This window comes from Coregonus lavaretus (genome assembly GCF_964263955.1).
Source record: "Coregonus lavaretus genome assembly, chromosome: 25".
Classification (NCBI taxonomy): domain Eukaryota; kingdom Metazoa; phylum Chordata; class Actinopteri; order Salmoniformes; family Salmonidae; genus Coregonus; species Coregonus lavaretus.
Window position 1 is genome coordinate 34,094,648 of NC_140012.1, and position 12,502 is coordinate 34,107,149.

The following is a 12,502-nucleotide window of genomic DNA, read 5'->3' on the forward strand; positions in this document are numbered from 1 at the left end:
TCTGGATGTAATGACCAAAAATTACATAGCCTAGTGGGCTTATTCACAATATGATCTGGTAATGTTACACCTGTAATTTTTAACAATACAAGGGACATTAAGTAGCATACTTGAATTTGGAACTCAGAAATTCAAGTACTGTGCTAGGTTCCTTTTTAATGAAGTCCCATTTGTATGGAAAGCCAAGTTGAAGCCAGCATTAGAGTTGTAATCCTTATAATAACTGGCATCTGGTTTTTTACCGCAACAGAGTAGCAACAACACCCTTCTATTGAATCGCCGATTCAATAGAAGGGTGTTGTGCTACTCTGTTGCGGTAAAACCAGATGCAGTTATTATAAGGATTACAACATCTAATGCTGGCTTCAACTTGGCTTTCCATACAAATCCTTCCATTAAAAAAGGAACCTGGTGTTTGGTCTCTTTCTCATTATAAAAACAGCGATGGTGAATTTCAAAGGGTGAGATTAATGCATGTATCCAATCTATTTGACAGACAATGTCAACAATATTCTCACATATTTTAGAACGTAATAATAATTCGAATATCAATGCATTGGCACGGCCTAAAAATGCATTATTGTAGTCGTGGTAATGGCCTTTTTTGACAATGGCCTTTTTTTTTGGGGGGGGGGGGGGTTCTATATTAGGCCCTATATGTACAATACTATAAATTATATACATTTAGGTCCTTGAAAATTAAAATTAAGTGCTGAAAAAGTCCCTGAAAGTCCTTGAATTTGTGACTTGCCAATGTCTGTATGAACCCTTCTTAAAGGATGTATAGTCCTAGGCCTATGTTGTTGTATAGGTGGAGTTATGGGCCAATTTTATTCATCTAAGTAACTGCATGGAAATCATTTTCTTTTTGTTTCAAACCATTTTGAAATGTTGATCCAAATGTCACACATTGGTCCCATTATTTATAGAAAGACCCAAATACTGTTGTAAAAAAATAGTAGTATGTACTATAATAATTATTGTAGTGTTTTGTGGACTGTAGTATACTGTAGTATTTACTGCAGTGTTTTTGTGGACTGTAGTATAATGTAGTATTTACTGTAGTGTTTTTGCGAACTGCAGTATGGTATACTGTAGCATTTACTTTTTGGGGACATTAATGTAATATACAGTACCAGTCAAAAGTTTGGACACACCTACACATTCAAGGGTTTTTCTTTATTTTTACTATTTTTTTACATTGTAGAATAATAGTGAAGACATCAAAACAATGAAATAACACATCTGGAATCATGTAGTAACCAAAAACGTGTTAAACAAATCAAAATATATTTTATATTTGAGATTCTTCAAAGTCGCCACCATTTGCCTTGAGGATAGCTTTGCACACTCTATTTTGATTTGTTTAACAAATGTGTTATTTCATAGTTTTGATGTCTTCACTATTATTCTACAATGTAGAAAATAGTAAAAAATTAAGAAAAACCTTGAAATGAGTTGGTGTGTCCAAACTTTTGACAGGTACTGCATATATATATATATATATATATATATACAGTGGGGAGAACAAGTATTTGATACACTGCCGATTTTGCAGGTTTTCCTACTTACAAAGCAAGTAGAGGTCTGTAATTTTTATCATAGGTACACTTCAACTGTGAGAGACGGAATCTAAAACAAAAATCCAGAAAATCACATTGTATGATTTTTAAGTAATTAATTTACATTTTATTGCATGACATAAGTATTTGATCACCTACCAACCATTAAGAATTCCGGCTCTCACAGACCTGTTAGTTTTTCTTTAAGAAGCCCTCCTGTTCTCCACTCATTACCTGTATTAACTGCACCTTTTTGAACTCGTTACCTGTATAAAAGACACCTGTCCACACACTCAATCAAACAGACTCCAACCACTCCACACTGGCCAAGACCAGAGAGCTGTGTAAGGACATCAGGGATAAAATTGTAGACCTGCACAAGGCTGGGATGGGCTACAGGACAATAGGCAAGCAGCTTGGTGAGAAGGCAACAACTGTTGGCGCAATTATTAGAAAATGGAAGAAGTTCAAGATGACGGTCAATCACCCTCGGTCTGGGGCTCCATGCAAGATCTCACCTTGTGGGGCATCAATGATCATGAGGAAGGTGAGGGATCAGCCCAGAACTACACGGCAGAACCTGGTCAATGACCTGAAGAGAGCTGGGACCACAGTCTCAAAGAAAACCATTAGTAACACACTACGCCGTCATGGATTAAAATCCTGCAGCACACGCAAGGTCCCCCTGCTCAAGCCAGCGCATGTCCAGGCCCGTCTGAAGTTTGCCAATGACCATCTGGATGATCCAGAGGAGGAATGGGAGAAGGTCATGTGGTCTGATGAGACAAAAATAGAGCTTTTTGGTCTAATCTCCACTCGCCGTGTTTGGAGGAAGAAGAAGGATGAGTACAACCCCAAGAACACCATCCCAACCGTGAAGCATGGAGGTGGAAACATAATTCTTTGGGGATGCTTTTCTGCAAAGGGAACAGGACGACTGCACCGCATTGAGGGGAGGATGGATGGGGCCATGTATCGCAAGATCTTGGCCAATAACCTCCTTCGCTCAGTAAGAGCATTGAAGATGGGTCGTGGCTGGGTCTTCCAGCATGACAATGACCCGAAACACACAGCCAGGGCAACTAAGGAGTGGCTCCGTAAGAAGCATCTCAAGGTCCTGGAGGCCTAGCCAGTCTCCAGACCTGAACCCAATTTGAAATCTTTGGAGGGAGCTGAATGTCCGTATTGCCCAGCGACAGCCCCGAAACCTGAAGGATCTGGAGATGGTCTGTATGGAGGAGTGGGCCAAAATCCCTGCTGCAGTGTGTGCAAACCTGGTCAAGACCTACAGGAAACGTATGATCTCTGTAATAGCAAAGAAAGGTTTCTGTACCAAATATTAAGTTCTGCTTTTCTGATGTATCACATACTTATGTCATGCAATACAATGCAAATTAATTACTTAAAAATCATACAATGTGATTTTCTGGATTTTTTTTCTGGACACTCACAGTTGAAGTGTACCTATGATAAAAATTACAGACCTCTACATACTTTGTAAGTAGGAAAACCTGCAAAATTGGCAGTGTATAAAATACTTGTTCTCCCCACTGTATATATAAATAATTCTCTCTACTATTATTCTGACATTTCACATTCTTAAAATGAAGTGGTAATCCTAACTGACCTAAGACATGGCATTTTTACTAGGATTAAATGTCAGGAATTGTTTAAATGTATTTGGCTAAGGTGTATGTAAACTTCCAACTTCAACTGTATATATATATCTGCCCACAAATGTTCTATAGGATTGAGGTCAGGGCTTTGGGATTGCCACTCCAATACGTTGACTTTGTTGTCCTTAAGCCAATTTGCCACAACTTTGGAAGTATGCTTAGGGTCATTGTCCATTTGGAATACCCATTAGCGACCAAGCTTTAACTTCCTGACTGATGTCTTGAGATGTTACTTCAATATATCCACATAATTTTCCTTCCTCATGATAACATCTATTTTGTGAAGTGCACCAGTCCCTCCTGCAGCAAAGCACCCCCACAGCATGATGCTGCCACCCCCGTGCTTCACGGTTGGGATGGTGTTCTTCGGCTTGCAAGCGTCCCCCTTTTTCCTCCAAACATAACGATTGTCATTATGGCCAAACAGTTCTATTTTTGTTTAATCAGACCAGGGGACATTTCTCCAAAAAGTACGATCTTTGTCCCCATGTGCAGTTGCAAACCGTAGTCTGCTTCCTTGCTGAGCGGCCTTTCAGGTTATGTCGATATAGGACTTGTTTTACTGTGGATATAGATACTTTTGTACCTGTTTCCTCCAGCATCTTCACAAGGTCCTTTGCTGTTGTTCTGGGATTGATTTGCACTTTTAGCATCAAAGTACGTTCATCTCTAGGAGACGCGTCTCCTTCCTGAGCGGTATGGCGGCTGCGTGGTCCCATGGTGTTTATACTTGCATACTATTGTTTGTACAGATGAACGTGGTACCTTCAGGCATTTGGAAATTGCTCCCAAGGATGAACCAGACTTGGCTGATTTCTTTTGATTTTCCCATGATGTCAAGCAAAGAGGCACTGAGTTTGAAGGTAGGCCTTGAAATACCTCCAATTGACTCAAATGATGTCAATTAGCCTATCAGAAGCTTCTAAAGCCATGACATAATTCTCTGGAATTTTCCAAGCTGTTTAAAGGCACAGTCAACTTAGTGTATTTAAACTTCTGACCCATTGGAATTGTGATACAGTGAATTATAAGTGAAATCATCTTTCTGTAAACAATTGTTGGAAACATTACTTGTGTCATGCATAAAGTAGATGTCCTAACCAACTTGCCAAAACTCTAGTTTGTTAACAAGAAATGTGTGGAGTAGTTGAAAAATGAGTTTTGATGACTCCAACCTAAGTGTATGTAACTTCCGACTTCAACTGTATCTATATATATATATATATTTATTTTGCATAGAGTTGGGGGAGTTTCCCCTTGAAGAAACCTATTTGAGAAATACAAAAACAGCTAATTTTCCATAACCTGTACGTAGGACTGAGTTCATCTTTTTTCAATAACCTGTAGGGGACACAATTGTATGGTGTATAATTGGCATGTAGGTTTCTCACTTGCGGGAGGCACAAATTGGGATATGGGGAGGGGAATGGGTATATGCAAATTATATACTGTAGTATTTACTATAGTTTAAAAATGTAGTTTTTGCGGACTGTCGTGTTTTGCTTACATTTCTGTAGTATTTACTACTGTGTTTTTTGTGTGGATAACACTTTAGTATTTACTATAATATTCTACAGTATACTACACAATTCTATACTAAGTACTACACATGATTGAGGGATACTACAGTGTGTAGTATAGTATTCTACAGTATACCACAGTTGACTACAGTATTCTACAAACTGTAGTATTTCTTTGTGGGTAGTAACAACATAGAAATATAATCTAATTATGTGTGTCTCCAGAATTAGAAATAGAGTTGTACTTCCATTGTCACTGTGCTCAAAGCTGATACCACCTGGCACACATGGGCCTATACTATAATAAGGCCTGTTAGTTGTGTCACAACTCCAGACTTAGAATGACAGTTTAACTACAACTAAACTGGCACATACAGTGTATAGGGATATACAGTATAAGGCCTGGTAACAAGCATAGGAGGACTGCAGAATTAGGATGTGAGTTGATGTAACACCACATCGATACACTTCTTTAATTTCTGCTAGACATATGCTATAAATACACACACAGTGCATTCTGCCAGCACCCCATTAGATGGCTTTCGGAAGAAAGGACTGGTATAAATGGAGACCCTCTCTGACTCTCTTCCACTGGAACACTTCATAGCAACTATAGGCCTTATTCATCATTGCCAACTGCCAACCCCTGCCTTGATCCCAGTGGCAGAAAACCACAGAAGACTGGGGAAGGATTTCGATAGGCATTTTTCCATGGAGGTCAAAAGAGAGTGTCGAATTTGGTCAACAAAAAATGTAATTGCTTATTTGCTACTTGAAGATTATTTTATCTAATAGAAGTTTCGTAATGGTTAGGTTGTGACATATGCACTGATATAAATGGACGCAAGTGGCACTTCGGCAACTTTTCATAGAGATTGATAGAGGACTCATCATGGATATAACTATTTTAGCATAGACATTGCCATTGAGGGCTTCCACCATTTTAAATGAGTCAACTGGGTGGGGATTCCTATGAGTTGAGAGCAATTAGCCAATGAACAAGACGACTAAAATGTACTATTTTAAAATGGAGACAACACCCTGTCATTCACTGCAACCATCAAAGCAGTGACTCGCTCCTGCAGGTTCACCCTACCTCACACAGGAAGCGGTGCAGTTCTAAATACAGGCACTTGTCATCTTCCGTCTAAACTACTGCATTTCTCTGTTGACTGGACTCCCCACTTGTACCATCAAACCCCTGCAACTTATCCAGAACGCCGCAGCCCGCCTGGTGTTCAACCTTCCTTTGTTCAATCATGTCACCCCGCTCCTCTGCACACTCCACTGACTTCCAGTCGAAGCTTGCATCATCTTCAAGACCCTGGTGCTTGCCTACGGAGCAGCAAGGGGAACTGCCCCTCCTTACCTTCAGGCTATGCTCAAACCCTACATCCCAACCCGAGCACTCCGTTTCACCACCTCTGGTCTCTTGGCCCTCCCACCCCTATGGGAGGGCAGCTACCGCTCAGCCCAGTCAAAGCTCTTCTCTGCCATTAGGGAGACAGCCTATCAGACTGCAAGGTGGGCACCACCGACACAGGGCCAGATGGCTCTATTTGTCTTCTCAGCAGCTCAAGGTCTGCATCCCAAATGGCACCTAAAAAGGCACCTTATATAGTGCCTTACTTTTGATCAGAACCCTATGGGAATAGGGTTGCATTTGGGATGCGCATCCATGTATCACCTCAGAGGCACTCCTCTAACGAAGACATGCATGCCCCTTAACGAGATAGAACCCCTTAACGAGCCCTAGCTCCTAACGAGCTCCTAGCGCTAACGAGGTAGAGATGGAGCGTGGACATGTGGTCTGCCCCCTGACTGCTTATTAAGACTCTGTCGCCTCAGAATTGATCTGTTAGGTTCCGTGAGGACGAGATGCTCGGTTGGAGGAGAGGTAAGACATTTAGGGAGAGCAGAAGGGAAGAAATGTAGGAGGAGGGGAAAAACTACTGAAGAGAGAGAGAGAGGAGAGAGAGAGAGAGAGAGAGAGAGAGAGAGAGAGAGAGAGGAGAGAGAGAGAGAGAGAGAGAGAGAGAGAATGAGAGAGAGAGAGAGAGAGTGAGAGAGAGAGAGTGCGAGAGAGAGAGAGAGAGAGAGAGAGAGAGAGAGAGAGAGAGAGAGTGCGAGAGAGAGAGAGAGAGAGAGAGAGAGAGAGAGAGAGAGAGAGAGAGAGAGATGGGGTAAACGTTAGAGAGGAAAAGAGACAAGGAGGAAAGAGAGTGGACTGTATTCCTTGGTGGCTTCTGATGTCACAATGCTTTTTTGGGGTCAGCATTCCCATTAAGCACCCAATGTAATATTTAGCAGAACATAACAGAGAAAGGGAACATGGAAACACCTCCCTTTACCAGCTTGTTCCAGCATGTATGACTACTGAATATCTTCTATTTGCTCTATATAATATTATAATAATATCATATACAGTGGGGAAAAAAAGTATTTAGTCAGCCACCAATTGTGCAAGTTCTCCCACTTAAAAAGATGAGAGAGGCCTGTAATTTTCATCATAGGTAAATGTCAACTATGACAGACAAAATGAGAACATTTTTTCCAGAAAATCACATTGTAGGATTTTTTATGAATTTATTTGCAAATTATGGTGGAAAATAAGTATTTGGTCAATAACAAAAGTTTCTCAATACTTTGTTATATACCCTTTGTTGGCAATGACACAGGTCAAACGTTTTCTGTAAGTCTTCACAAGGTTTTCACACACTGTTGCTGGTATTTTGGCCCATTCCTCCATGCAGATCTCCTCTAGAGCAGTGATGTTTTGGGGCTGTCCCTGGGCAACACGGACTTTCAACTCCCTCCAAAGATTTTCTACGGGGTTGAGATCTGGAGACTGGCTAGGCCACTCCAGGACCTTGAAATGCTTCTTACGAAGCCACTCCTTCGTTGCCCGGGCGGTGTGTTTGGGATCATTGTCATGCTGAAAGACCCAGCCACGTTTCATCTTCAATGCCCTTGCTGATGGAAGGAGGTTTTCACTCAAAATCTCACGATACATGGCCCCATTCATTCTTTCCTTTACACGGATCAGTCGTCCTGGTCCCTTTGCAGAAAAACAGCCCCAAAGCATGATGTTTCCACCCCCATGCTTCACAGTAGGTATGGTGTTCTTTGGATGCAACTCAGCATTCTTTGTCCTCCAAACATGACGAGTTGAGTTTTTACCAAAAAGTTATATTTTGGTTTCATCTGACCATATGACATTATCCCAATCCTCTTCTGGATCATCCAAATGCACTCTAGCAAACTTCAGACGGGCCTGGACATGTACTGCCTTAAGCAGGGGGACATGTCTGCACTGCAGGATTTGAGTCCCTGGCGGCGTAGTGTGTTACTGATGGTAGGCTTTGTTACTTTGGTCCCAGCTCTCTGCAGGTCATTCACTAGGTCCCCCCATGTGGTTCTGGGATTTTTGCTCACCGTTCTTGTGATCATTTTGACCCCACGGGGTGAGATCTTGCGTGGAGCCCCAGATCGAGGGAGATTATCAGTGGTCTTGTATGTCTTCCATTTCCTAATAATTGCTCCCACAGTTGATTTCTTCAAACCAAGCTGCTTACCTATTGCAGATTCAGTCTTCCCAGCCTGGTGCAGGTCTACAATTTTGTTTCTGGTGTCCTTTGACAGCTCTTTGGTCTTGGCCATAGTGGAGTTTGGAGTGTGACTGTTTGAGGTTGTGGACAGGTGTCTTTTATACTGATAACAAGTTCAAACAGGTGCCATTAATACAGGTAACGAGTGGAGGACAAAGGAGCCTCTAAAAGAAGAAGTTACAGGTTTGTGAGAGCCAGAAATATTGCTTGTTTGTAGGTGACCAAATACTTATTTTCCACCATAATTTGCAAATAAATTCATAAAAAATCCTACAATGTGATTTGCTGGATTTTTTTTCTCAATTTGTCTGTCATAGTTGACGTGTACCTATGATGAAAATTACAGGCCTCTCTCATCTTTTAAGTGGGAGAACTTGCACAATTGGTGGCTGACTAAATACTTTTTTTCCCCACTGTATCATACAGTATTATTGCGAAGCATCTTTTGAAACTACAGAGAACCATTAGATCTTGAATAGTCTGATCCTGATATGACAGAAACGTCTCTCTCTCTCTTTTGATTGTGCAGCATAAGTATACCATATGTGTTCAGCGAAAGATTTTGCAACCAATTTAGAACCCTTACTTTAGGTTCTGCAAACATATCTGCAAACAGAATTGTCTTGGCACCCCCTCTGAGGTATGACAGTGATGTGTACGGAGTGTTGGGATGGATTGGGAACTGAACTTAGAACTTACGGGTTCTGCAAACAGAAGTCTCCTAGCCTCCTAAACTCCTAGCAGAATATATCCCCCCAACCCCCTGAGGTATGTCAGTAAAGGGTATGGAGTGTTGAGTACTGGGTTTCATCCAAAATGGCACTCTATTCCATTGATAGTACACTCTGGTCATGCATTATATAGGGAATAGGGTTCCATTTTGGGACGCATCCCTGGAACTGGTCGTGGAAATTCAGCTGGCAGAGCTGCATGAAACATGGGGTAAATCCCACACAGAGGAGAAGGGGCTCTGGTGGGGTGCAGTGGGGGGATACTTCAGGATTTTGGCAATGAGGCCCATTATCTACTTACCCAGAGTCAGATATATTTCTGGATACCATTTGTATGTTATCCAGAAGTTAGAGGTAGTTTTGCGAGCCAATGCTACCTTGAGTTAGCACAGTGACTGAAAGTCTATGGGTATCTACTAGCATGCAACAGTCACTTAGAGATGATTAAAATAAAGACAAAGTGTGTCTGTAGAGCAAGGGCCTGTGCAGTACTCCTTGTGTGTACCTAGTGATGTACTGTACACTCCACATTCCCTTCCTTGAGAATAGTGCACAGTGTTTGATGTGATGCCCACTCCCTAACCTGAGCGTAGTGCACAGTGTTTGATGTGATGCCCACTCCCTAACCTGAGCGTAGTGCACAGCGTTTGATGTGATGCCCACTCCCTAACCTGAGCGTAGTGCACAGCGTTTGATGTGATGCCCACTCCCTAACCTGAGCGTAGTGCACAGCGTTTGATGTGATGCCCACTCCCTAACCTGAGCGTAGTGCACAGTGTTTGATGTGATGCCCACTCCCTAACCTGAGCGTAGTGCACAGCGTTTGATGTGATGCCCACTCCCTAACCTGAGCGTAGTGCACAGCGTTTGATGTGATGCCCACTCCCTAACCTGAGCGTAGTGCACAGCGTTTGATGTGATGCCCACTCCCTAACCTGAGCGTAGTGCACAGTGTTTGATGTGATGCCCACTCCCTAACCTGAGCGTAGTGCACAGCGTTTGATGTGATGCCCACTCCCTAACCTGAGCGTAGTGCACAGTGTTTGATGTGATGCCCACTCCCTAACCTGAGCGTAGTGCACAGTGTTTGATGTGATGCCCACTCCTCTACACTGAGAATAAGCACAGCGTGTTGGTCTTTACCTCTTTCAGGCAACCCATAAAGTTGTTGCTAACAGGTGATCCAGGCAGGTCAGCCGTGCTAGGACTCCCGCCAACATAGAAAAAGTCGTCGGAGCCTAGCATGGTGTAGTCTTCTTGAGTATACCCTGTGGTGGTCAGTATCCCATCCACGGATATAGTTACCTAGACAACAAAGCACAGGGAAAGGACACGCTATACTCAGATAGCCTATCAGAGCTCTCAGTCCAGCGGCTTTCTGCCTCTGATATATAGTCTCTGAGTCTGTGATAGTATCGTTTTTCCTCTATAGATTTTTGGTAAAGATTGTAGAAACCCATTTTCATGTCTGTTTTTTCTTTTTTTCTTGTTTCTTGTTTATTTTGTCCAGTTTAGGATTAGTAGTTTGAGATGTAGACTGCTAGCCCCCCAAGGAAATGATAAAGCTAGTTAGATAGGAAGTTAGTTAGTTGCCCCAGACTAAGTGTGTTAGTAAGTTAGCCCCTACTGCAACTCAAAAGTAATTTCAGCAGACACAAAAATGGTGTTAGTAGAATGTTATCTAGGTTAGTTTCACTAGGGTTACATATTAGTAAAAGTTAATAAGCAGTTTGTTTTCTAATAAAAAGAAAAGAAAAGAACAGCGTGCAAGTGGGTCAGATATAGAAAGCAACAAGCAAGTAGAAGCCACAACCACAGGTTTAGCGTTTGATTAATAATGCGCAGAAATTAGTTTTTTCAGAAAGACAAAAGTTAGGTGTTTTTGTCTTTTCTTTTTGTATGCAAGCACGCAAAAAGAAATGTTCCCCAAGATGGTGTTAATTAATAGGTTAAGGAAAAAAAAAATTGGTCCGACACTTTGCGCTTGTGTTGGATGTATGCAAAAGCGCATGATTGGTGGATCGTGCAAAAAAAATAAAATAAAAGCACCAATGACAACGACAGCTGGACTGGACGAGTGGTCGGGAAGTGTGAGCATGTGCAGCGTACAGCGCAGCATTCAGAATGCATGCCATGCAGAGTGAATGGGAAATAGAACACTGGCTGAGCCAATGAGCATCAGGCCAGCCAGGCAGGAGACAGACATTGGTCCTCCTTTGTTAACCACTGCTTGATGCAAAAGGCTCGAAACGATGCTCCTAAAAATGTGATTGGACAGGAGACAGGAAGTAAAAATAACAGGAAGTGGTGAAAACCAACCAACGGATGAAAATATAGTCAAAATAAAAAGGTAAAAACGTAAGCAGAAAGAGTACCAACCGCCGTTCCCCTTGTTTTGTTAATGACGTCTACAGTAAGAAAATATAGAAAAGAAAACACACGGCAAACCCAAACTAAGAAACAATTAGAATGATATCTACCGAACAATGTAGTTTGTTTACCATAGCGTGTCCAATGCCTGAGTGCTTTGTGGAAAAGGGGGGAGAAAGGAAATTAAAAACTGTGAACAGAATAACGATAGTTACTCAAAAAAGAGATGATGGTTAACTACCAAAAGTTAGTACATTGCTGAGTTTGTTGTTGTTGTTGTTAATAAACATTAAAAAAAGAGATTGGTTAGTAGTATGACACATTCCATGAATGACGTTAGTTGTTGTTTTTCAAAGCATGTTAGTAACATAGAATAAAAAAGGGCAAAATAAGTAATTTTTACAAGATAAAAAGCAGACTAAGAAAGACTAGCGAAAATGCCTCCACAAGTGGAAGTGAGCTAGCCAGCGTTGGATCGATTGGTGACTCCCTAGACCGGACTCGTAGACCGGACTGCCTGGGTAGGCATCAACAACCCCAACCCCCCACCCCTCTGACTTGGTATGATTGACAGACATCAAATGGTTCATAAGAGAGAATGCCTAAAGCGCATCAGTCGACCCTCTTTAACGAAAGTCTTTCAGATCTTTGGGTTCATTTTATACATTCTTTCATTATTAGGACCAGTTTAGGACCATGTTCATGATTTTCAAGACCAGTTTTGGACCAAGATTCGGACCGATCCCATCCGTTGGGACGTCGGTGGTCAGGAACTCATCTTACATTACTTTACCTCCATTTTGGTCTTATTGATGGACTTTAGGATCACTTTACTGCAATGAGACAAAGCAAAGACCCTGACACAGAATGAGAAGGAGAATGGAGATTGGATTCCCCCGTTGAGCATGCACTTTCATTATGCATTCTTAATGTTTTCACAATTAAATTACATTTTAACATTACTCAAATCATCTCAATATTTATATATATATATATTATTATTTTTATTTTTTTTACTTTTTGTCGGTGTGGCGT

The 12,502-nt window shown here is 41.6% G+C and overlaps 1 protein-coding gene across 1 annotated transcript in view; it reads right to left on the reverse strand.

The window, feature by feature from the left end:
• The window catches only part of LOC311100893 (neurexin-1a-like), a 393,788-nt gene that overhangs the window by 179,628 nt on the left and 201,658 nt on the right, over positions 1–12,502 (reverse strand). Inside the window, exons 6-7 of the mRNA XM_084141884.1 lie at positions 11,599–11,622; positions 10,241–10,402 (exon numbers count right to left, since the gene is read on the reverse strand). Of these exons, the coding sequence (XP_083998010.1) occupies positions 10,241–10,402; positions 11,599–11,622 (186 nt within the window). The remainder of the gene's footprint in view (positions 1–10,240; positions 10,403–11,598; positions 11,623–12,502) is intronic.